The 25,821-nt window shown below is 39.0% G+C and overlaps 1 protein-coding gene across 1 annotated transcript in view; it reads left to right on the forward strand.

Annotated features, from left to right (window-relative positions):
* The window catches only part of LOC107678080 (alpha-tectorin-like), a 35,068-nt gene extending 13,895 nt beyond the window's left edge, over positions 1 to 21,173 (forward strand). Inside the window, exons 16-19 of the mRNA XM_016473204.1 lie at positions 133 to 287; positions 20,055 to 20,297; positions 20,648 to 20,810; positions 20,991 to 21,173. Coding sequence (XP_016328690.1) covers positions 133 to 287; positions 20,055 to 20,297; positions 20,648 to 20,810; positions 20,991 to 21,086 — 657 coding nt within the window. The 3' untranslated portion in view covers positions 21,087 to 21,173. The remainder of the gene's footprint in view (positions 1 to 132; positions 288 to 20,054; positions 20,298 to 20,647; positions 20,811 to 20,990) is intronic.
* The last annotated feature ends 4,648 nt before the right edge of the window (positions 21,174 to 25,821 follow it).

A 25,821-nucleotide genomic window follows, 5' to 3' on the forward strand; every position in this document is an offset into this window, starting at 1 on the left:
CTGTATATATATATATATACATATATATTTACCGTCATGTTTGTGTACCGTTACACCCCTAATTTCAATCCATAATTATCTGTGCTTATTAGAAAATTGGCTTGAGATTGATATTTGTTCATGTCCTCACAGAGCAATAGCACACACTTCATCTACCAAAACGCCATTCATTCTAAATTGTCAACGGGTGTTATTACAAGAGAGAGATGGATGAACATTACGTTTTCTTGTGCATACCCTCTGATCCAGACCCTCACTATGCCTAAGGACATCCAAGCTGAACGAAGGTAGGAACTGAATATAAAGTTTCATAACTGCAGTGATTTTAGTAATGTACCATTCATTTTAACTATTTGGTTGCATCATTCGCTGCTGAATTAGGGACTGAGCACAAGTAGCTCTGCAATAGGGTTGAGATTTTTGTTGTGTTTTGTTTTGTTTTTTCTTCTGGTGTAACTGATGGTTCACACAGAGTGCAGCTTTATTTCAAATGAAACACACACACACACACACACACACACAAGATTACAACAAACAAGAATATATGATAGTTATTTCCTTGTTTGTTTAAGGATGTCTTTGGTGAATGTGTCAAAGTGAACATTTTAAATCCATTAGTCCTTTTCTCAAAAGTAGTGCAAGCATGTTAAATACGCTCGAAATAGAATGAGGGATCAGTTTATTGTCGGACAGTGAATAACAGAGGAAAAATCTGGAACCAGCTCTCTTGCACTGTTATATTTGATGTTTTTTGACAAACACCATAGCACATACAAAAATGGCTTTTTGAAAACATGTAAATACTGTATGGTGTGTACAAGTCTTTCATCTGAAGTCTTTAAGCTGGAGTCCGAGTCCCGTCTTGAGTCTTTTCCTCGCATGTCCGAGTCAAGTCTTGAGTCATTTCATGAATTGTTGCAAATAAATTCTAATACTTAAAAATCCTATTTACAAGGTTGTATTATAAATACAAAATGTATATTCCAGGGAAAAAAAAACAGGGATACTACTAGGATTCTAGCTGAACATGTCTCTCTCTACCAGGTAGAAAATACATAAATACATGTAAAATTATTCATTTCAGGAGGCCATTCATATTCAAAATCATCTGTAACACCATAATGTAGCCACTAGATGCTAATTAATATAATTATAGATCTGATTAATTGTAAATTAATCGCACATCAATTTTAGATGAGAATTTACCTGTAACGGTTATGAACTACTTCTGTTTTCTTATGTTCCTGCCTTGTTTATCTCTTGTCTTCCTAGGTTCTGATCTTGTCATTAGTTTCCATGGTTACATATTAGGTAGGTAGGTAGGGGTGTATCCCCGGTGTCCTGGCCAAATTCCCCCCATTGGCCCTTGTCAATCATGGTCTCCTAATAATCCCCATCCACTAAATAGGCTCTATCTCTCTCTCCTCTCCACCTATAGCTGGTGTGTGGTGAGCGCACCATCCAGGTGGATGCTGCACACTGGTGGTGGTTGAGGAGAGACCCCCTCATGATTGTAAAGCGCTTTGGGTTTACAACAATACACAATAAAGCGCTATATAAATGCCTCATTCATTCATTCATATCACTTTCAGGTGTTTCTGATTAGTTCCTCCCAGTATATATTCTCCCTGCCTTGTTCTGTGCCCTTCCGGTTATTTGATTAACTTTTGTGTTTGTGGTACGTATACTCCTGCAATTCTCCTGTGTTTATTCCTTGTGGATTTATAATAAATAGGCTATTTTGGAAGATTCTCCTTCATCGAGCGCTTTATATAGCACATTCTGTAACATTACCCCTCAAACGATCATTTAAAATCATTATTGTGTTAGATAAATAAAGCATAGAACAGACACTACAAAAAGAAGCTTTAGAAAGAAATATGTTGATTCAACATTGGATAAATAATAATAATAATAATAATAATAATAATAATAATTAATTGGCATTCATGGATTTTAAAAATGAATATTGAAATGTGACATGATTTAAACAAATGAAATGATACTTTAAATATGAAAATCCTCCAGTAGGAGGCAGCAAGTCACTAGGTGTGTCCCAATTTGCATATTTATGCACTATTCTATGCTGCTTTGTAGTAGAAGTAGTGTTCATACTGAAAATTCCAAAAAGAAAAAGTGCACTTTAAATCCCCGGATGATGCACTTAACTGAAAAAAACAAGTGTAGAATGATGGACACTTCATGCACTCAACTATCACAGCCTTAATTATGTAGCGGAGGGGGAAGGGATAGCAGATTACAATTATAAATGATAAAATAACCTTATATAATTCATACACTACATGGTTGAGTGCATAAGTGCATATCTACTGTATAAGTGCATAATGCATAGTGCATCATTTGGGACACAGCCACTGTTTTAATGAGTGAGTGAGTTATTCGGTCATTAATTCAGTTGACTCGTTCAAATGGCTGATTCATTTGGAAATTAAGCAAGTGAACTGTCTTTATGAGTTGCTCACTGAATCATTGACTCACTTGATTTGTTTAAAAACGTGGATTCATTCAGTAACTGAATATCACTGTGTGTTGCACAACAATTCTGCTGTGGCTTTTTTATTTGAACTATTTTTGTTTGCAAATTTGAGCAAAACAGACAATATTGACAATATTGTATCTAAAATGTAACAAATTGAACATAAATAATATTAACTACTTGTTTATTAAACAATTTTGTACAATTGATTTCACATTTGTAATCGGATGCAATATTCAGGAAAAAACAGCACTCTTACCCGTGTGATACTGCTAAATTACATCATATAGCATATTTAAACTCCTACTGGGGCATTTTTTGCCATCATATTTTAGGGGCATATAAGTGTATTCTAATCATAAACTACATCACACAGTCAGCAACTGCCTGCAATGTAAGATAACGTAAAGGTCTGGGCCGGATTGCCATAATAATTTTAAAGCGTTATTTTGTCCATAATTAATCTAAAATATTAACACATTAAATTGACAGTAAGTAGACAGAATTACTTATTTTTAGTAGGTTTTGCATCTGGATATACAGTATGTTCAGTGATTAACAAAATGTTTATTTGAAGTGAGAATAAAGTTACTACAAATACAATTATTTTTATCTGTCATACATATGGATTCCGACCGTTCAAATAACCAGGTGTGTGACAAGACATTTTTTTCATCTACATGTAGAATTATTAATCTGCATGTTGAGAGTATTTAATAAAAAAAAACAATGTTATAATTGGGAAAATTATTTGTAGATGTTAATGAAAGACAACTAAAACTTTGACATTAAAAACTTTGAAATATCACTATTTTCTGCTGATGAGGAGAGCATTTTGATTGTTACATACACTGTGTTCAGACTTAAAATGGAAAACCCTCACAACCCATTCTAGATATTTAGACTGTAGATATTGCTGTAGAAGCCTTGAAATTTAAACTTGACTTCTACCTTTCGGGGGGCTAGTATCAACAAGCAGTACAAGCAGTCTGTTTGTCTGTTTTGCTGTCAGTGTAAAAGGCGCAAGATAACCAAAAGGGTCCTACGCAGAACTTGTTGTTGAAACTATACCACTTCTGGTAACAGTTTTCTCCTTTAGATCCGTTCTAAAAGAAAACGTGTCTGAATTTACATTCCATCTTACTCCAAGGGCTCGTTTAACTTGAAGTTGATCTTTGTTAATGCTCAGCTCTTTTGCTTCTTTGGCTCTATCTTCAACATGGATAGATGACAAGACTTCACCGTTGTTACTGATCAATTTTGTGAGTTTGAATCAGCCCATGCTACACAGAGCCCTTTATTCCTTAGCAAGAGAAATTGCTTGTGGTATCGTGGCTACTGATTTCAGGCAATCATCAACATAGAAATGTATCTTCACAGTGTCAATGGCTTCTTCAGTAAATGTGCCTGCATTATCACTGGCAGTCTTTCTCAATGCAAAGTTTGCACAGCTAGGGTGCTAACTGCTCCAAAAAGATGGACTAGCATCCTGTATTCTCTCAGATTTTGAGAAACATCACCCTCTGGCCACCACAGAAATCTAAAGAAGTCTACATCATTAGGGTCAACACGTACCTGATGAAAAATGCTTTCAATGTCTGCCATCAAGAAAATAGGTTGCTGGCAACAGCGCAGAAGAACACCTAGGAGTGTGCTTGTAAGGTCAGGTCCCTGCAGAATTTCTCTATTCAAAGACATTCCTTTAAATGTGGCGGCACAGTCAAAGACCACATGGATAGTGTTTTTCTTTTATGGTAGACACCGTGATGAGGAATATACCATACTTTTCCATCATTTATTTGTAGTTGATGTTGTGGAACCTCTTCTGCATATCCTGCTTCAATTATTTTTTTTCCATGAACGTGGTGTAGTCCTTGTGAAAGGGGGGATCTTTCTGAAATCTTTTGGCTAGATAGAGAGCTCTTTGCAGTGGCTAGATAGAGAGCTCTTTGCAGTGCAACCTGGTGGTTATCAGGCGAATTTCCTTCCTAAAGAGTAAGTACAAATAGTAGTATCCATCTCTTAATTCGGCAGAGTCAGAAACAGTCTTCATGAATTGTTTGTCCTCAAAAGACATTTCAAATTGATCTCCATAGCTCTTTTCCACAAAGTCCTCATTGTATTGCAAATCGCCATTGACCATCGGCCCCACCAAGGAGCATCTCACCAGTCCCATTCCAGACCCAGAGCCCAGCAAACCATCACCCCGCTGCACGGAGCCAAAGCCTGAGCCCACCGCGACCAACGAGCCATCGCCAAAGAGGGCGACAGAGCTGAGGATCGCCTCGGCGCTTAAGCCTGACCTGTCTGACCAGGTGCGAGAGCCGGCAAATGAGCGTGCACCAGTGGAAGATGCAAGGGAGCACGAGGGCTTGGAGGATAGCCCCGCCCACTGCACCACCGCTGAGGGTGAGCTGCCGCTGGACTCAGTGGACTCTATTGACTCGAATTTGGATTTATATGTGGACATGCCCGTTCTTCTCCCGCCATCCTATGAACATTATATCTGTCCTGTTGCGATCATGGAGGTCGTTCCCCTGTCTGCTGTGCTCCCAATGCTGGGAGTGGCAATCTGGTGTGTGTGGGCAGCACACACCATCCCTGAAAACCCTGACACTCCTCCGGCTACACCTTGTCCTTCTGTCCCTCCGGCTCTGTCAGGCTCCTCCTTCCCTCTGGCTCCGCCTCAGTCCTCTGTCACTCTGGCTCCACCGCAGCCTTCCGGATCCCCGCCTCCACCTCGGTCGCCGGCGCCATCTGCTCCGCCTTGGCCCTCCGGATCCTCCTCGTCGCCCTGGCTCTTCGACTCTCTGTCTCCGCCTCTGGCTCCTCCTCCACCTGCTCTGCCGACGTCTGTCGGCCCCCTGGAGTTGTCAGCCCTTCCTCCACCATGGCTCCTCCCTCCATCGGCTCCACCGTAGGTTGCTATCATGGCTGTTGCCTGGGACCCGCCTGGCTCCTCCTTCTGCTCCAGTTTCCTTCTGTCATCACCCTGGCTCCTCCCTCCTTCATCACCACCCTGGACTCTGTCGTTCGTCCTCCTGCCGGTGATCCGGCCACCTCCAGAACCGCCTTCTGCCAACCCTTCTCCTACTCCTCGTCCCCCTCCAAAAGCCCCGACATCCCTCCACTGTTGGTTCTTCTACGGCGCGAGGTCACGCCTTCCGGGAGGGGGGCGAACTGTAACGGTTATGAACTCTTTTGTTGTTTTTCACTCTGTTTAGTCATCGGGTCTGTTTAGTTCCTCTGTGCCCATATTTGGTTCTGTTCCTGTCCTAGTTTAGTTCATTGATTCATTAGTTAATTCCAATCACCTGTGTGTCGTCATCTGCCTGCCTTATTTAAACTCACTCCTTGGTTCTAGTCTTTGTTCGGTATTAAACGTCTACGTACATGGTTGTATTGGTGTGTGTCAACCCCTCTGTGGGTTCCCTTCTTCCTGGATGTTATTAAAGTACTTATTGGATCTATCTTTGTTTTCGTGTGCCTTCCTCAACGCAGCCATGACATATCACTGGTAAAATTGCCAGTTTACAGTCATACGGGTCCATTTCGTTTAAATTGGAAGGGGACAAAGGGGATAAGGAAACAAGTGCACTACTAACAGAAGTTTCTTCAGGTAACTTTTCTGGTTTTCCTGTTTCAATATGAAGTGCACTTGGATGCTTAAGCTTACAGATTTCACAGCTCATCCGTCTTTTGCAGTCCTTACTTATATGGCCCTTTTTAAGGCAACCGAAGCATACTCACAAAAATCACAACTTCACAAGGCAGGTGAATTGTTGCAAAACTACTTCCCCTATTTGTGGATGTAATTCTGGATTGCCTTTGCTCGTTACTCTGTTTTAACTGAGGCAGCATTCTGGAGCTGTGTCCTGAATTTGAACTTAGGTAGCTGTGTTTCTTCACAGGATCTAGAATATTTCCGTACACTGGGTCTAGATTTAATCTTGCTTGCTTTTCTACAAATTCCACCAGATCATTAAACTCTACTCTTTTATTCTGCTTATCAGACAATTCACATGCGTAGTTTTTCTACTTATCTCTTAGTTTGAATGGAAGTTTAGAGATAATGGTTCTGATGTTCGTAGATATGTTCAGTTCGGTCATATAATGAGTGTCTTTTACAGCATTCAGGCAAGCTCTCAAAAACAGTGAATAATCATGCAGAGCAATTCCATCTTATGGCTTAATAGCAGACAAGTGCAATGCATTATCGATATATGCAGTAGCCACTTTGACCTCATTACCGAAGAAGTCTTTGATATTTTAGAAGTCTTTTTGTCTCAAGGAAACCTTTTTTTGGAGTCCATATACAGACAACATTGTACCAGTTCTTTTGGTCTACCAGATGTATACTGCTCTAAGAAATATAGTTTATCTGTGGCATTGTCTGTCTTGTCCTCGATTCCATGTTTAAACACTCTAATAAAGGAAACATACTTAAGTGGATTGCCATCAAACACTGGTATTTCCCTTACTAGAAGTGAAGGTACTCTTTGTTGCTTTGCAATTAAGTCAACAATCTCGTTTTATTTTCTCAGGATATTGGCTAGATCAGGATTGCTAGATTTACTTAGCTTGTTGAACTGCTTCTGGAGTTCCTTACTTGACTTACTTTAATTTGTGGTGTTGTAAAATTTGAGCTTGGGTCTACCACCTCTGAAGGATCATACTTTTGAAGCATTCTTGACTGCCTTCTTTCAGCCTTGTCTATATAGGCATTCATGCCATCCCTAGGCACCTTAGAATGAACTTGAGTTGATGTTTCAAATTGCTCAAGCACCTTTAGTTTGGCCGTGGAAGCAGCTAGTTCTGTTTCAATGTTAAGCTTCTCCTTTTTATGTTTCAGCTCTGCCATAGCTTTAGCATCTTCCATTTCCAAGGCATGTTTTTCATCGAAAGGCAGCAACTTTTGCCATTATAGCAGCTCTCTCAGCTTCAGCCACAGCTCGTGCATGAGCAGATGAAGATGTACTCTTAGTTGCTTTACTAGAAGTGGCTGATACACTATCTTCAGGTCTAACAACACCTGTGTTATCAGACTGGACTTGTGCAATATCTGTACGAGCTTGTGACTGGGGTGGTACATTTAATGAGCTCATATTACCACCCATAAATCCAATTCCCTTTGAAAATCAATAAAATGTTGAACTTTTGGTTCATACCAGTCCACCTGATCAGCATATCTCTCATCCTCAGGAAGCAAAGCCTGCACTGAGGCATGCAAATCATTAAACTCATTTAGTGCTTCGTTAAATCCATCTACACCTTTTAGAACATTTTCCCCATTTTTTTTTTCATAAAACTCTGAAGCTAATTTTTTTTGTTAAAATGCCCAGTCTTGCTCTACGAGAGCCTATACATTTTAACAGTTTTTGTTCATTCATCTCAACAAGAAACTGAATCTCTCCTTCTTCCATTATGACATCTAACACATTAATTCAAAGCTTAAGTATGCAGACTTGCTTATAATTATCGCACATTTGTTTACCTCCTTTCCCTCCTTCGCAATCTCCTTTTGTCGTTGTCATCCGCATTCCATTCTTGAAGTGTCAGGCCTCTGCTCATCATAACGTAATGAAGTCTTGTAATTTCAAATCCACCTGTTCGCACTCGGAGTATGACGAGGATCCATTGGAATGTCTGAATTGTTTGTTCCGCATGCATGAGGACAGGAATATACATTAAATACATAAGTAAATAATACAAAAATAATACAAACAAATAATTATCATGATTTGATATAAATAACTTAAAGTGCATTCAGAGCCAACGAGGCAATACAAAATGGAAACAAAGTATTAAAGTTGCCATAACAATTGCTATATTAACTATGCAACTTTATTGCAGTGTTGTTGATATATATACACTGAAAAAAGAGCAACATCATGCTTTCCTTGGCAGTCTAGCAAACCATATAATATCATGCACTTTCACAACAAAATAAAAAGAAATTTCTTTATTGAATAGCAATGAATTACCCTCTTTGTTCTCTTTCTCTGGATCATTGTTTCTGCACTGGTGATTCGTTTTAATTAACTTTTTTTTATTTCTTAAACCATCAACAATCTTATAGACGAAGATGGCTGCGTAGTGTGCAAGTTCTCCACAACTTCGCACATAAACTACCCCTAACTTTTATAAACCTGATCTTCCAACTTGGGTGCGATTAGCTGAAGCCCCTTTCAGTTAAAGAATGAGATATCTTTTCAAAAGCACGTAAGACCAGCACGCGAAGTTCGAAAACAGTGCCATCTGCAGAGAGTGTGGATGCTAACATCATGGCAGAGACAGCCGAGGTGCTAACCGAGCTAAAAGCACTTCGCTCAGAATTTGGATCAAAAGCCATATCTGTCCAGTGAGGAGCATAGAACGCTTAAAAGGGACTAGGTAGGACAGGTTTATTTTTCAAGTTTTTCAAGTAACAAAAAGAGGACTGCAATACTTATCCATAAAAATCTTCCTTTTATATTGAAATAGCAGTATAACGAGGGTCGGTACATACTAATCTGTGGAACACTTTATGGTCAGGATTTCGTATTACTCAATGTCTATGCACCAAATGCAGATCGCCCCAAATTTATGACTAGAATTATTACCCTATTTAGTCAATATAAGACTGATTTTGGTATAATTGCTGGGGATTTTAATTGTTGCATATCTATGCAACAATTAAAATCCCCACCATCTCGCAGCTTAGACAAATCTTCACTGTCTGTTTCCAATCCCAATGCATCAAACGTCTTAAAGATAGCCTCCAAAGATGCAGGCCTCGTTGATGTATGTAGGGAGTTTAACCCTTCAGTTAAAGATTATACCGTTTACTCTGTGAGACATAAAAACTACTCTTGATTAGACTATTTTCTCCTACCTCAGGCTTATCTCCAACTGATGCCTGTAAAAATATTAGACAGTGGTTAGAACAATATAAGCAGGTGAATGCTGCCTTCCCTGTTTCTCCTGCAGTGGTATGGGACGCGGCCAAAATTGAGATTAGGGGGCATCTGATTTCATGTACATCTATAAGGAAAAGATCTATGATTAAGCAAACCGAATAATTGAAGAAGGAACTTACATACTTAGAACAAATTCACACACATTCACCTACAAAGATAAACTTGAAGAAGCTTAATACTGTCAGAAACGATTTTAATTTACTTCAGATTGAGCATGCTAAAAAACTTTTACTGAAATATTTTATTAGGCAACACTATCATGAATATGGTAATAAACCAAGTAATCTCTTAGTCTATCAACTCAATAGGGAGCATGCTGAACATACAATAAACTGCATACGTAATACGACAGGGCAACTAAAGTATGATATGCAATCAATCAAGTCCTCTTTTAATGGTTTGGTCCCACTTTATATTAAGTGGCCCTAATACCTGTGTACTTACATAGTAACTAGATGTGTACGTAGTATGTAACCACAGTGTAAGTACACATTGGTACATAGTATCTACAGCTGTAATGTTTGTGTAACTACACATACGGTATGTAACAACCCACTGAATGGTATGTGTAAATACAAATGTGTAACAGGACATTGGTAACAACACTTTTTGGTAATGAAAGTACAAATGTGTAACAGGACTAACAGCACTTTTTGGTAAAGAAAGTGTTACACTTTATATTACAGTTTTTCTGAATTGCTAAAACACATTTCTTGAAACCATCATTACTTTTCTCAAAACCTTAAACACAAATAGTCAAACTAAATTCATAAAACCTCTGACTCTTCCATCAAAATCAAACAATCACTGCAAAACCATTTTACTTGCACTCAAAATCAAACGGTGCTCTCAGATCACACACACACGAGTCAATCAAATAAACACTTCCGAGCATTCAAAAATGGAGAACACAGCATCCAGAACATTACAGAAAAAAAGTATATTGTATTGAGTAAATTTTGCAATTCTGTAAAAAAGTATAGTAATTGCAACTGAGTAAGGTGAATATATTGTATAGGCCTACTGTATGTACTGCAAGAACAGTATTGTGCTGAATATTGAATAGTACTGAATGATTGTATATATTCAGCACTTGGATACTGCAAAAATACTGCAGTCCAACTGCAAAGGCCAAAAAGGTCAAATAAAATGAAATGAATAGCATGTTACAGTAGACTCAAATACTGTAAGTTGTGCAATTGTAAAATCAGGGTCAATGACCTCTGGTCTGACAGATCCAGCCTTGATAGCACTCTCTAAACCTTACTCTTGCTCTCCTCATTCTCCACTTCTTAAATGTACTCTTCCTCCTCTCCTTCTCAGATTGTTTCCATCTATTGTTCGTATCATCATTCAGTCTCCTGTGCCACTTGTCCACTTTTTATTCTGCAAATTGGTTTAAGCTAGTGAGAATTTGGTTCAGAGTTTGGGGTTTAGTGTTTTAGCAATTCAGAAAATCTGTAAGTAAACAATTCCTATGGATTTACAATGTAATTACTCTAGTCCTAGTAACTTACTATGTAGTTACACAGCAGCGGCCAGTAAGTTAGGCTTTACATATAAATTGTGGTTGGTGTCCAGAATGTTACACTTTATATTAAGTGGACAGTTCCTGAGGAGTTACCATACTGGTATTACAGTGGTGCACCAACTCCACCAACTTGATATCCAACTCCTCTCACTTTACATATCCCTAAACCTACCCATTTCTACCCCCTGGATCCCATTTCCACCCCTAAACCTACCCATCTCCACCCCTTGGATCAAATTGTTCCAATTGCTCTTATACATATTGTTGTTACAAAATGTAGTTATATATGTCCTATTACACATTTGTACTTACACAAACCATTCGGAGGGTTGCTACATGCGTGTAGTTACAGAAATATTACAGCTCTAGATATTATGTACCAATGTGTACTTACACTGTGGTTACATACTACGTACACATCTAGTTACTATGCATGTACACAGGTATTAGGGCCACTTAATATAAAGTGGGACCAATGGTTTTTACACACAGTTATATACATCAGAAAATCCCTCTGAGACAGATATTCACTTGTTTCTAGAAAATATACATTTGCCCTCATTATCAGAAGAAGACAGGGAGCAGCTGAACTCTCCTTTTAGTCCAGAAGAGGTATTTCAAGAAATCTTGTCACTCCCCTCTGGAAAATCTCCAGGCCTAGACGGATATCCCGTTGAATTTTATAAGACCTTCTGGCCCCAAATTGAGCCTTTGTTTATGCCCATGATTGCAGATTTTGTGCAAAATGGAACTCTTCCTGAAACAATGAGGATAGCTGTAATATCACTAATAAATAAGAAAGATAGGGATGCTGCTGAATGTGCCTCTTACCGTCCAGTTTCTCTGCTCCCTGTCGACTTTAAGATAATATCAAATTAATTGCTCATAGGTTTGAATTTAATGTCCCAGCTGATCAACCCAGACCAGTCCGGTTTTATAAAGGCACGAAATGCCACTGATAATGTTCGAAGGCTACTGAACATAATTGACCACTCGACTCTGCACAACCAATCAGCATTGGTACTATCTTTGGACGCAGAAAAAGCATTTGACAGGGTCGAGTGGCCATAGCTATTCTCAGTATTGAAGAAATTTAACTTTGGCGATAGATGCATTGGGTGGATAAAATCTATGTATAGTGGTCCAAAGGCACAAATATGTGTAAATGGAAATCTTTCGGAGAAGTTTGGACAACAAAGGGGCTATCGACAGGGTTGCTCTCTGTCCCCATTCTTATTCAATTTAGCCATTGAACAGCTTGCAGAAGCCATTCGGACCAGTAAAGAGATTACAGGAATTGACATTGGTAGGATAAATAACAACAATTATTTGTATGCAGATGATATAAGTTTGTATTTATAAAGTCCAGAAAACATAGTTCCAATGGTATTAGATCTAATGAATAAGTTTGGGAAGATATCAGGCTATAAAATTAATGTAACAAAGTCTAATGCATTTTCTCTGAATATGTCAATTTCCAGCAAATTAAAGGGCATTTCACCCTTTCATTACTTGGGCTCAGAATGGACTCAAATACCTTGGGGTGATTGTATCTCCCAAGCTTAAGGATTCATTTTGCTTAAACTATCCCCTACTTCTTAAAGGGATTAAAGAGGATTTGGAATATTGGAACCTGCTTCTTATCTCACTTCTCGGAAGAATTAATGTAATAAAAATGAATATACTCCCGTGACTTAGTTTCCTATTTCAATCTTTCAATTACCCTGCTACATGAATAAAGAATTTAAGTCCATAAGTAAATCAATAACCTCTTTTTTTTAGGGCCTGGCAAGATGTAAAGAGGTTGTGTGGATGTTTCACTCAAATTTCTAGTTTAGCTCCTCTATCCTCCAATCCAGTCCTGCCGTCCACTCTTGGAAAATATCTGTTTAAAAAGTGGAAGGAATATGGTATACCAATTTCAGCATCTGTTTACTAACTGTTCCTGTAAGTCCTTTTCAGATTTAACTACAGAGTTTAAGATTCCAGGACAGGATTTTTATAAATATTTGCAGATTCGGCACATGATAAGTACTTTTGATAAGGCAGGACGACTTTCACTGGAGTGGTCTTGGATGGAGGAGATCCTGATGAATTCAACAACTCTAAAAGGGAAAATCACTGTGATATATTCTGTGCTGTTAGATTATCATGATTCCCCTCTGGCCTCACTTAAAAATGTGTGGCAAAGGGACCTTGGGTGTAACTTTGATGAAGACCAGTGGGGGTCGATATGTAAGAATGTTTTTACCCCATTATCCTGTAACAAAATTACAGATCAGAACTATAAATTTATGCATAGGATGTACCTCACCCCACTTCGTTTGAGTAAAATGTACCCTAATGTATCACCTAGGTGTCGTCAATGTAAAACATATATAGGATCAATTATGCACATCTTCTGGGAATGTAGAAAACTTAAACAGTTTTGGAAAGAGGTACACAATTTCACAGTTAAAGTATTGAAAACTCCATTGGACATTACACCTATACGTTATCTTTTTTGGACACTTACAGATATAGGACACTTGACCCTATATCTGTAAAAAATAATTGCCATAATATCATATATAGCAAAAAAATGCTTTTTGCTTAACTCGAACCAGCAAAGGCCTCTAACATTTGCTTTGTTTAAACAACTATTGAATGACACACTACGATTGGAACAATGCACCTATTACTTAAGAGGCAAGGCTGATGTTTTCATGAAAATATGGGTGCTTCATTTTCATGGTACCATCTACTACTAATTGTACCTGTTGTTCTTGTTGTTGTTGTTATTGTTCTTCTTTCTTTTCTTTCTCTTTTTTTATGTAAAATGGCAAAATTAATATAAAGATAATTTAAAAAAGAAGATAAAAGAACGGTAAAAGAACAAGAATAAGAATTTTTGTAAAGTAATCTGAACTACAAATAATATTTTTTTTTATTTGAAAGGTGAGCCAAAAAAAAAAGTTAAATTCAAATGAGCTGGTGCTCCCGCCTCCCTTTTCAGAAGAGGGCGGAGCTTCAAGATCTCATGCACAGGACAATATCACGCAATCTGATTGTACTGTGCAGTAAATGCGCGTTCATGAATTACACAGACAGGGAGCACGGTGCGATAAAAACAACAACATAGCTGGTCTCATGGTGCCTTCGCGTGCACATTATCACATTATGAGCTTGATAAATTCAAGGAAACAGTAATGGCGGACTGTTGCTTCTCACTCAGGGCTGTGTCTATGCTAATAGGGCTGAGAGCGTCACAAATGGGCGGGACTTTGTGTATATAGGGAGAAATCTGGAACCGTTTGTTTGGAGAGACTGTTTATGATTTATTGGGATTATAAAAAAATGAGTGGGTGGATTTTTACCATTATAGGCTGGTTGTTTTCACACACTGTGGCAACACAACTGTGTTCAAACACCTTATAAAAGTGATTTTTGCATAATAGATCACCTTTAAAATATGCTCCTATTCAATTTTATTTGTATTAATATATTGAAAAAGAAAAGCAGAAAAATGCTATTGTCACATTCAATTATGAATTACATGAATCACGTAAATGACAGCCTTACTGTCAAATCAAAACTGTGAAATTTGACAAAAAACGTAGAATTATTTGCATCACTGGATATTGTTGGTCGTTTACATCATCACAAAACAATTGTCAAATACCTATTACACGTTTAGCTCCTTACATCGTATCTCACACTCTTTCACTGAAGCGCAGCACTGGAATTCATGCTCTGTGAACAGTAAAGCCTTCTTTGATTTGATTGGTCATCTCGATCATTTTGACATGAGCACTGTTAGAGCACTGAGGCAGACCAGAAAATGTTGATTTTAAAAAGTCTTAAATAAAATGCAGCAGTTTTTACTTTTATCCTATGACAATTCTGAAAGAAAACGATACGTGAGCCAACTATTGAACACACTTTCCTTATTTTCTCCACAACAAATGGCCAAGCAAGCGCAGACACTGACAAGATACGCGATACAGAACGAGACCAAACGCGATGCTGTTCATATTAAGCAGGCAGTTTGTTTCTTACATTCAATTTAACACCATTATCAGCAAGTCAAAAGGGGTAAGGTTTCAACTGAACTATGTATATGTATTTTAAATGCTTATATTATGTTCTTGTCCCATGTCCATGCAATAAATGCATGTTATTGAATGAGTAAGGTTTTCTTGAAAATTAATTCAACTGCTCAGGTAATTTCAGTGGTAGGCTATGACACATATTCATGCAGATATGTATTAAACTCCCATAACTTGCATTGTTAGTGTGCAAATATTTCTGCCCGTTTTCGCTCATTGTCAGCCTCTGCTTTTCCGCAACAGACTGAAGCCTCCGAGTGAGTGTAGCGTGCCTTTGCTTTCAGCTAATAAAAGAAAAATGCTGAAATTTTCTGGTGTTATTTTAAAGGGGTCATATGATGTGATTTCAATTTTTCCTTTCTCTTTGGAGTGTTACAAGCTCTTGGTGCATAAAGAAGATCTGTAAAGTTGCAAAGACTAAAGTCTCAAATCCAAAGAGATATTCTTTTTAAAAGTTAAGACTTGTCCATGCCCTCCTAAAACACCTCGTTTAACAACTTCGCACTGTCAATCACCGGATCGGCTTTCACCGTGGAGAAAGCAGAGTCCAGCCCAGGGTCGTCACATGTAGTTGCCACAAGCCTTCTTTGTCGAATCTGCCGGGCGCCGCTCACTCAAGCCGCTGTGTGTTTCGTTGTGAAAGCGAAACTACTTTGTTTGGCCTTCCAAAAGGATGATTCAAACGTGAGTTTGAGCAGTGTAGAGTAGCGCTTATTGTTTGTCATTTCTCCGATCACAAATGCAGACATGGTTTTATGTTTACGCAGCGCAATACGCAACTCAAAGCATAAAAGCACAGTATAAGTCATTACAATCAGTAATTATGTCCCCACTGGATGCAACAAATGCCTCGTTTGTAATGGGTTTTATTGGTTTCGTCTCGTCGCGCCGGACACATGGAAACCATAGACTGTATGATGAAACACAGTATGGTAAGGGGCGTAACATTTCTGTCACACGCTTGAGGTATTCGGCCAATCACAATGCACTGATAGCTGGCCAATCAGAGCACACCTCGCTTTTCAGACTGATGAGCTTTGTAAAAATCGATGCATTTCAGAAAGGCGGGGCATAGAGGAGAAACAATAATGTACATTATGTGGAAAATAATGTGTTTTTTTAACCTTAAACCGCATAAACACATTGCATTACACCAAATACACAAAATAATGTTCTTTTTAGCAACATCATATGACCCCTTTAAGATTTAGCAGTCTTCAGCTCTTATTAAACTTCTTGAAATACAGTCCGCTTGATTGCTTTTAATCACTGCACAAAAAGATTAATGCAATCTTCACCTAGTTCTGATTGGGTGGCCAAGACAGACATTTGGGTGGGCTCAGCCCAAGCCTGGAGCCGGCCCCACCTTGTGGCCTGATTTTGTATGTGGACTTTTAGTTTGTAGTTTTGCTTTGTTCCTGTTCCTGTTTTGCCTTATCATTGGTCTGATTGTTCCCAGCTGTGTCTTGTTTGTTAATTATCCCGACTATATAATACTGCGTTCACGCCATGTCATAATTACTGTAGGCTCGAGATGACAACATGTGACTTTCTAGTTGGAACTGTTCAGGTTCTCGGACTGGGAATTGTGCATTTCTATAGCACCGCTATTAATGCCTAAATGAATCTGCAGTAGTCAGGTGGTACAGCGGTCATATGTAGGACCTCTCAGAAAAGTCCCATCTTACAAGCTGTAATTATGAGTTCTACAAGGACATGTATGCTTTTTAAATGTTGAAACCTCGAAATTGCAGTAATTTTCAACATGACGTGAATGCATCGTAAGCCCTTGTGTTTCCTGTACTCATTGTCTGGTATTGTCCTTTGTTAGATGTTTTGTCGATGTTCTCTGAGATGTTCCTAGTTCTGCTCCGTGGTTTTCTCATATTAAGTTTATTTAAATAATAAGAATAACAACCAAAATAAAGTTCACCTGCACATGGATCCTTACTTCACTTCTTCTGAGAGCACTCGGCGTACCAGACCACAAGCAATATATCTAGCAGGAGAATGTTTGTTTTGTCAGCAGTAGCAAATACCCCTGCTAGGCTGTCTAGAGTTTTGGGAGGCTGCTTCAATGACTCACTGGGAAGAGCGTGCCATTCAAACAATTTTTTGGATGTGACTTAATGATTTTGTGAGGAAGGTTGTCCCACTGGAATGTGAGCTTGATTTACTGGATTTCATTCATCAAATCTTGCAGACATCTCCAACATTCCCAAGTCCAGTGGTCCCAAATGTGGTGGACCCACGTTCTTTGGTCCCAAGTCTGGTGGTCCTGGTAATCTCAAATGCGCTGGCCCCGGAAGTCATTCTCCTATCATCAGTGCTGCCAGTGATCACTACTAAAATCTAATGTGTTTGGGCCTCACACACATTCACAGTTCCCCTCGAGGTAAAGGCGTCTGCTACTACTCCTCCCGTGATGGCTGCATCCACTCCTGATCCCTTTGTCTGTCCGGTCGCGGCCAAGGAGGCCATCTCTGAATCTTCTGCCTGTCCTGCCATAGCCAAGGAGGTTGCGTTTGAACTCTCTGTATTTCCTGTCATAGCCACAGAGGCTGTTTCTCAACTCTCTTTGCTCCTCGTCTGCTCTTTTAATGGCCACGGAGGCCAACTCTGAACACTCTTAGCTCCCTGCCACGGCCATTGAGGCCGTCAGTAAACTCTTTGTGCTCTCTGTTCCAGCTCCACCATGGTCTCCAGCTCTGCCGTGGTCTACAGCTCCACCATGGTCTCCAACTATGCAGTGGTCTCCAGTTCCACCATGGTCTCCAGCTCTGCCGTGGTCTCCAGCTCCACCATGGTCTCTAGCTCTGCTGTGGACTCCAGTTCCACCATGGCCTCCAGCTCTGCCGTGGCCTCCAGCTCCACCATGGTCTCTAGCTCTGCCGTGGACTCCAGTTCCACCATGGTCTCCAGCTCTGCAGTGGTCTCTGGCTCCACCCTAGGCTCCAGCCTTGCTGGCTCTTTCCTGATCTCCAGTTCTGCCACCTCCGCTCCACCACCCTTGTGGAATTTTTTGTTTTGTGGAACATCTGGAAGCTGCTCTTTAAGTGGGGGGTTATGTCATGCTCTTCCTGTCCTTGTGGCCTGGTTTTGTATGTGGACTTTTAGTTTGTAGTTTTGCTTGGTTACTGTTCCTGTTTCCTCTTGTAATTGGTCTGTTTGTTCCCATCTGTGTCTTGTTTGTTATTTATCCACTGTGTTTATAAGCCCTTGTATTTTTTGGGTTCACTGTCTGGTATTGTCCTTTGTTGGATGTTTCTTTGATCTTCTCAGTTCTGCTCCCCAGTGTTCTCGTTTGGTTTATTTGGGTTGTTACTGTCACTTTTAAAATAAAGTTTACCTGCACATGAATCATGCCTTCACTCATTTCTGAGAGCACTTGGCATTACAACGACTTAAAATTATCTTGAGGGGAAATTTCTTAGCCAAAATTGTGTGATTAATTTGCAAGTAATTTGATTATTCTATCTGCACATCAAGTAATTTGTTAGATTAAAAATGTTAATCACTTGACAGACCTAAAAAAATGTCTTTTAAACTCCATGCTTTAACAGAAAGGGTGCTACTCTCCAACAGAATAGACCTGCCTGAAACGCCTCGTTTGTAGTCTTGCCGTTATTTCCCTGGCAAATGGAAATAAGTCAGAAACTGTGAAAAACTGCAACAACCCCGACTTGGAAGGTGGAACTTAGGCCCTCATGGAACAGTTAGGTTGATATTGCATTGTTGTGGCAAGATTGATTGATTGATTGATGCGTGGGCAAAAAAAAAAAAAATCAATCAATCATTGTATGGACTTTCAATACTGGCACCTGCTCATGAAGCCTTGGTAGCTCAGGGGCATTAAATTTCCAACACACGGTCTAAGCAGTTAACCAGTCACAACATGCTGGGCCAGCTGGCCAATAAGAGCATTGGCATTTAAAAATAAGTGCTGCAGCATGTACAGTATGAGAAAATTATATATTTTTTAAACTTTAAATCATGTAAATGTATTGAAATGATTGACTACAAAATACCAACAAACAAAAAAAACACACACACACACACACACATTCTTACACCCATCATATGTGTTTTCCCCTTATATGTTGCCTGTTCCTGGCTCCTGAAGCAAATTTTGTGTTCTGAAATCTAGTTCTTTAACTCTTTCCCTGCCATTGACAGAAATTTCTGTCTCTCCGTGTTTTCACTGTTAATACGGTAGGAGGCGCTATTACACATTTTCTGAAAGAGTAGTGAATGTCTGGATTAAGCACATGCAAAAAAGCAGAAATAAGCAATCTGGTATGTAAACAGAAGCATATGTATAATAACGCGATCATCAAACAGCATGTAGATCAAAACTGCCTAATGTTACTGAATTAAATGATGACCCAAGAAGTGGTATAGCACTGTGCAAGCATTGGGGGTGTTGATGGACTCGATCTACTCCATCTATATTTTGATCAACATTCTGAATCCGACCTGGACGTAGCCAAAAAATCGATTTTCTCAGCTTTTTCCAAAATATTGCTTTTTTATGAAACTTGCCCACATTCTAGTGTTGATTAAAAAAAATGCATGAAGCTAGAATAAAACTTTGTTCTTTCTTCTCACATATTGCATGTTCAGATATTCATACAGCGAAATATCCTGGGGGCCATGAAAGTTTTGTTAAAATGATCAAAATTGCTGGCGGTGGCAGGCAATTTTTTTATATATAAAAAAAAAACCCAGGTGGGGAAAGAGTTAAACAAAGATTGTAGTACCCTATGGCTGTGCCCAGTGAGGTAACAGCTACACATATACTGTGAACACTGTACAAAGGAATAAAACAGGAAATAGTTAAGTGTTTGGTGCTAATTTTGGTCATGACCATTGCTGTTCTTCTTTTTCCTTTTTTATTTCATTTATTTATTATTACTTTTCCCCCCATTGTATATGTACTAAAGAAAGGGATTATTTAACTTTTACATTTTGCCCCACAGTATTATAAGCATAGACCTACCTGGCCAGGGCACATACCAGATCCAGATGATTCTTTACCATGATGCTCAGTTTACCAGCCCATACGAGGGGGATGTGGAAGTGCAGGTGAATCAACAGATGTATGTGGCGGTTGAGGTGGAAGGAGTGGATAGAAGTCAGATTGCAACAGTTCTGGACAACTGCTGGGCCACACCAGTTAATTATATTGACTATGAAATTCGCTGGAATCTGATTATTAGAGAGTGAGTAACTGACTTGATTTTTCTATATTTAACTGACTACTACTTTTTTGGTCATCTTACAAGGGAGATATTGGGAATATTAGAATAGAATATTGTGTAATGAGAATACATCTGGTGAGTAGATCATTGCATGTGTTGTTATGGTATCTTAAACTGCAAAGGCAACACTTTTTTGGTACATAGGTAATGGATACAATTACACAGGACTCAATTGCAGTAAACAATGCATCACTTCATGCTCTAAAGTTGATTGTCATGCACAGATGTTGGAAAAATAAGCAGCTGGAGCTGGAGCACTGGAAACATTGCAATTTATAGAAGTCTTTATTCACCTCCTTTCTGCCTTCTAGATGTCCGAACCCTGAGGATGGTACAGTGGAGGTTCTACAGAATGGAATTAACACAACAAGCCATTTCTCCTTCAGGATGTTTACATTCACAAGAGGTTCTGATCAAATCTTTCTGCACTGTCAAGTTCACCTCTGCCTAGTGCAGAATGGCAGATGTGCACAGGTAACATATTCAATAACCATAGCATTTTTTAATGATATTCCCTTATTGCATTGCTTTAACAGTAACCTTCAAATAAATTACAGTATAAATATTATAATGTGAAAGACAACACAAAGAAAAATAAAGAAAAATTGCACTGTATAAATTCTGTAAGTAATGTTAAAAATCTGTCATCTACAGTCATGCAACCCTGGACGTAGACGCAGAAGGCACAGATCTTTGGACTTCCATCACTCTGCAGCCATCAGCATGGGTTTTTTAACAACTGCTGGATGAAAGATGAATGATATCAGAAAGATAATTTTGTCATTATTATAGTAATACATTATAGTAACATTACTATTATAGTAAACATTTTTTGGGGAGGGGCTTTTATGACTGTAAACTGGACTAGAAATTGTATTATAACAGAATTTGTTTTTATGTTTTGTTAGTTTTCATGAAATAATAACTTGAATAAACCTGGTTCGCATTGAAATTAATTTTTGTTTTTGTATGTGTGATTTATAATGTTATAAATAAATAATAGATAATTCAAAATTTGTCAACCCCTTCAGAACACCTTGCACAAAAAAAGTACTACTGAAAGAGCAGATGCCTATTAAGGGTGTAACGGTACACAGAAGTTACGGTTCGGTAGGTACCTCGGTTTTGGGATCACGGTTCGATGCAAGTTTGGTACTACAGGAAATCTATTCATTCATTTATTTTGAACAGACAGTTGTGCTACATACATGTAGCATGAGCAGTTGTTTTTAATTTGAATTAGATTGTATAGTTTCAAGATTTAAAGCATAAACAGAATGGTCTGACTTTATATTTGTGAAATCATGCTACATAAGGCATTTTTTTGTAGTGAGAGGTGGCTTTGTTTTCTATTGGGAGTGGGCGTTTTGCACACTGTTTATGCACCCCAGGCACCTCGCGTTTTTGTTTTCTACAGCGCTCACCACGAGTGAGAAGGTCGTGGACAGCGAGAGCGTGGAGAGAAGCTCTGCCCACTGCACCATGGCTGAGGGTGAGCTTACAAGGGAACTGGGACTGCTGGATTTTGAAGGGGATTTAATTGATTTAAATCCCTTGTCTCCTCCTCCAGTCTCTGAGTCCCGGACTCCGCCACGGCCCGTTGACCCAGCAGCTCCACCATGGCTCCTAGCTCCCTCCTCTCCACCGTGGCCCGGCAGTTCCGCCTTGGTCTGTCGTCGACCATCTGTGCCTTGTCCATCTGGCTCTGTCAGGCTCCATCTTCCCTTTGGCTCCTCCTCGGTCCTCTGTCACTCCGGCTCCACCACGGCCTTCCGGATCCCCGCCTCCGCCTCAGTCGCCTGAGCCATCTGCTCCGCCTTGGACCTCCGGATCCTCCCCGTCACCCTGGCTCATCGGCTCTCCGCCTCGGGCTCCTCCTCCACCTGCTCAGCCGCCGTGACACCGACATCATTGACGTTTTTTTTTTTCCATTTTTCAATCGAATGAATGGAGAGGCAGGCCTTCCGTTGTGGTGACGGAAGTTTACAGTTGCTGGGAAAGTCTGGAGACTGCAATGATGGAGGAGAAACTTGTGGTGGCTGTCGCGGGTTACCCAGAGATGTATTTTTTTTTTAAGCTTCTGCTAATATGACAGTTTACCTAACAGCAAACCAAAGATTTTAGAGCGCTCGCACTATAATCCTCGATTAGACTGACAGGACAGCTGATTCGTTGGTTGCCTAGCAACATAAAAAAATGTTGTGCACTACTCTTTTCTAAATAAAAAAAAAGTCGGTGCAGTGTGCCTTGCGTTTTCAAACCTGAAAAACGCATTCTGTCTGTTCGGGTCCTAAGAAACCTGCACATAACAAAAACAGCAGACAGACTAAATGAAAATGCAAATTTATTCTCAAATTTCTCTAAAATCTAATTTATTAATTTACAGCAGGTGGTGCTTATGGAACAGCAGAGATATAGACGGTTTCACCGGCAACAACATAAACAAACGTTACTGTGCATGCGTGCTTTTGTGGCCCACACTTAACTTCCGTTAGACTTCCGCAAAAAATCAATAACAACAGAGTCCCTCTAGAGTAGATTATTTCTGATAACAAGCAAAATAAATAACAAATAAATTACATTAGCTAGCAAGTTAAAACAATAGGTGTGTTCGACTTGAAGCAGCGCTACACAGACCGATCTGTGTGTGACATCAACGAACAGAACTATAAAGAGCAGACACTCCTTATGCTTTAGAATCGCTTTCGCAGTACTTTCAGTGCTTGATGTGGGCCGGTACGCAGTACCGGCACTTCAATATTTTAGTCTTTAGCGTACCCGCACTTTTTCGTGCATATCGGCACTTCTGACATGTTGACATTCTGACATACTGAGCAAATGCTTCAGTGTCTGGGTGATTAGAAATGACAAGCACACTACCCAGAAGGTCATTTGAAACCGGTAAACTTCTGGAAAGTTCAAGGATCCAGTAAGGGAATAGATTAGTAATGCATTAGTACTGGCACTTCTTTTTTTCCACTTCAAGCACTGGGTACTTTGATGTCACACACCAACAGTGTTGGGCAGTAATGCATTACTTAGTAACGCGTTACTGTAATTTGATTACTTTTTTTAGTAACAGAGTAATTTAACGCGTTAAATGGATGCGGGAGAATAAAATGATTCATGGGACTCCCACAAAATAGAAATATCTAAATATAAAATATCTAAAACAAATAAATTGTTATTCATCTATTGTACAAAAGCAACATGAACTAGTATAAATATAAACGATTAACAGGTGCAAGCGTATGCATAGTTTCTATTTAGGCTATAACACGTGTTTGCAACGTTGAGCAATGCAGTGCTGAAATTTGCGTGCTCACGAATCCTCTCATTATAACACACGAATTGTAGACATTATGAAAGATTCATTATGCATATGTTTATTGTGTTATAACAGAGATTTGTGAAATTGCGATGAACTGAGATGTCTTTTAGAGATTATAAATGCAGCGCTCTTTGCTGGCATTCTGCCAAACCATGTTCTGTGAATGTTGATGCTTTAATAACAAATATTTATCGGGAGCGTGTATGCTGGGATTTCATAAATTTCATGGAGAAAAAAGTAAAGTAACTAGTGTAACTAATTACTAATTACTTTTGAAATAAAAAGTAATCAGAACAGTAACGTGATTACTTTTAAGAGGAGTAATCAGTAATCAGTAATTTGATTACATTCAAAGTAACTTGCCCAACGCTGCACACCAATCGGTCTGCGCAGCGCTGCTGATTTAAAGGCACATCTTTTTACCATTTTTGTAGCATAAACACCATCAAACCGATGAAAGCTTTGGATCTTCGAATGTTTCTCTATGGCGCTGAAACCTAAAGATGTCCGAGTTCCGGTCCCCGTGCAACTGATGCTCAACTGCCATTGGCTCATCTGCATTTGAAGGGAGGGGCTTACCAATAGATCAATTGCAAGCTCACAATCATGACACCATACCCTTTTTACAGCATCAAATAATTAACTAAAAGCAAACTTTTCAGAAAAACGAACACTTGAACATAAATCAGCGTGATAAGAACTACCTAAAATCATGGAAACCATCTTTGGGAAAAATTTATTTTGAGTGTAATTTGATATTTCGGTTTGGTTTATGTCCCATTTGTTTACATGGAGAGAGCGGGGTTTATGAACTAAACTGCAGGCAGCCACCAGGGGCCCGTGCTTCGTACCTCACTAAAAACATCTGAGAAGATTTGAAAGATGCCAGATCTTCTAATCATGATCTCTGGCTAATTTGGTTATTCAAACGAATTTGCATATTGGATTAAAATATCTGGATTAAGTTGTCTAAGATTACTGCGCGTTCTTGTGTTCCCCGTAAAGGGCAGATGTATCGATACTCGAAACCACAATCAGCAATGCAGCGATTGGCTGGTGGCAAGACAGCAACGTAATGACATCATATAATTAAAAAAGACACCTGACAAAAAACTTGACAAATTTCTAAGAAACAGCCAAGTGAACAAAACTACGTAAATGTTATAACAGATAAATGAAATGTGCACTGTTTTTATTTTATTTTATTTACATGATTCCCAAGTATTTATATTCACGATTTCTAGTATTTGTACAGACATTACATTTTTATTTCAATGTTGTAACTAGCGATTCATGTAATTTTATCTTTGAAGCAGATTTGTTATGTGACAGCATTAATTAAAGTTTCTTAAGGGTCCAGATCAAGTTATCTGCATCTCCTGCACTCCATCAAGCCACTCCAATAATAGCGGGCAGCACTCAAATGAATGCACGACTCAGATAAACTGCTGTTGCTGTATAACCGCTGCCATCTGCAGGTGCTTCTGGTGTTAGTAGCCTACTATTAATTGCAGGAGTATTGAATGAGCTGTGTCCTTCTGTCTCTGTTATCCTTAATAAAACCCTATTTAAACCATCCTAACCAGCAAATGCTGAGAACTGATGCTGAGGTCTGATGGTGATGTTGTACAAACAATATATTTCTATGCACAAATTAATTCATTGTCTCTCTTACGAAGTTCATAATAATTATAATATAATTAAACTTTCTTGATCTCAGAGAAAGGCAGGGGATTGCTCACAAAATGCTCAAAGTGCATAATGGCAAAAGCTGAACTGAACGGGTCACTCAGCTTTACCAACTGATCCAAGCAGTACATCTTGTCTTGAGTAGCAATGCCACTGTTTCTTGTAGTGTTAATAAGGACACATGCCGGTTGTAATTTAAGTTGTTTTTTTTGGAGTTCATAACATTAATATATAACCCTTACATGTCAATAACTGTAAAACATTCAAGAGGGAATGTTAAACAATGAGCAAAATATTCACCAAACTTGGCTGTTTTTGCACTTATTTACAACAAATACAAATCAAATAAATGCAAATATAATTAATACAGTCAGTTAAAACTCACTGTATTTTCTCCTGCTTGCAGTGTGGAATTTTCAGTAGATCGGTTAGCAGCTTCACTCGTGAATCTTTTGCTTCATTGCA

The sequence above is a fragment of the Sinocyclocheilus anshuiensis genome, unplaced genomic scaffold (assembly GCF_001515605.1).
Source record: "Sinocyclocheilus anshuiensis isolate Anshui unplaced genomic scaffold, SAMN03320099.WGS_v1.1 scaffold1358, whole genome shotgun sequence".
NCBI lineage: Eukaryota > Metazoa > Chordata > Actinopteri > Cypriniformes > Cyprinidae > Sinocyclocheilus > Sinocyclocheilus anshuiensis.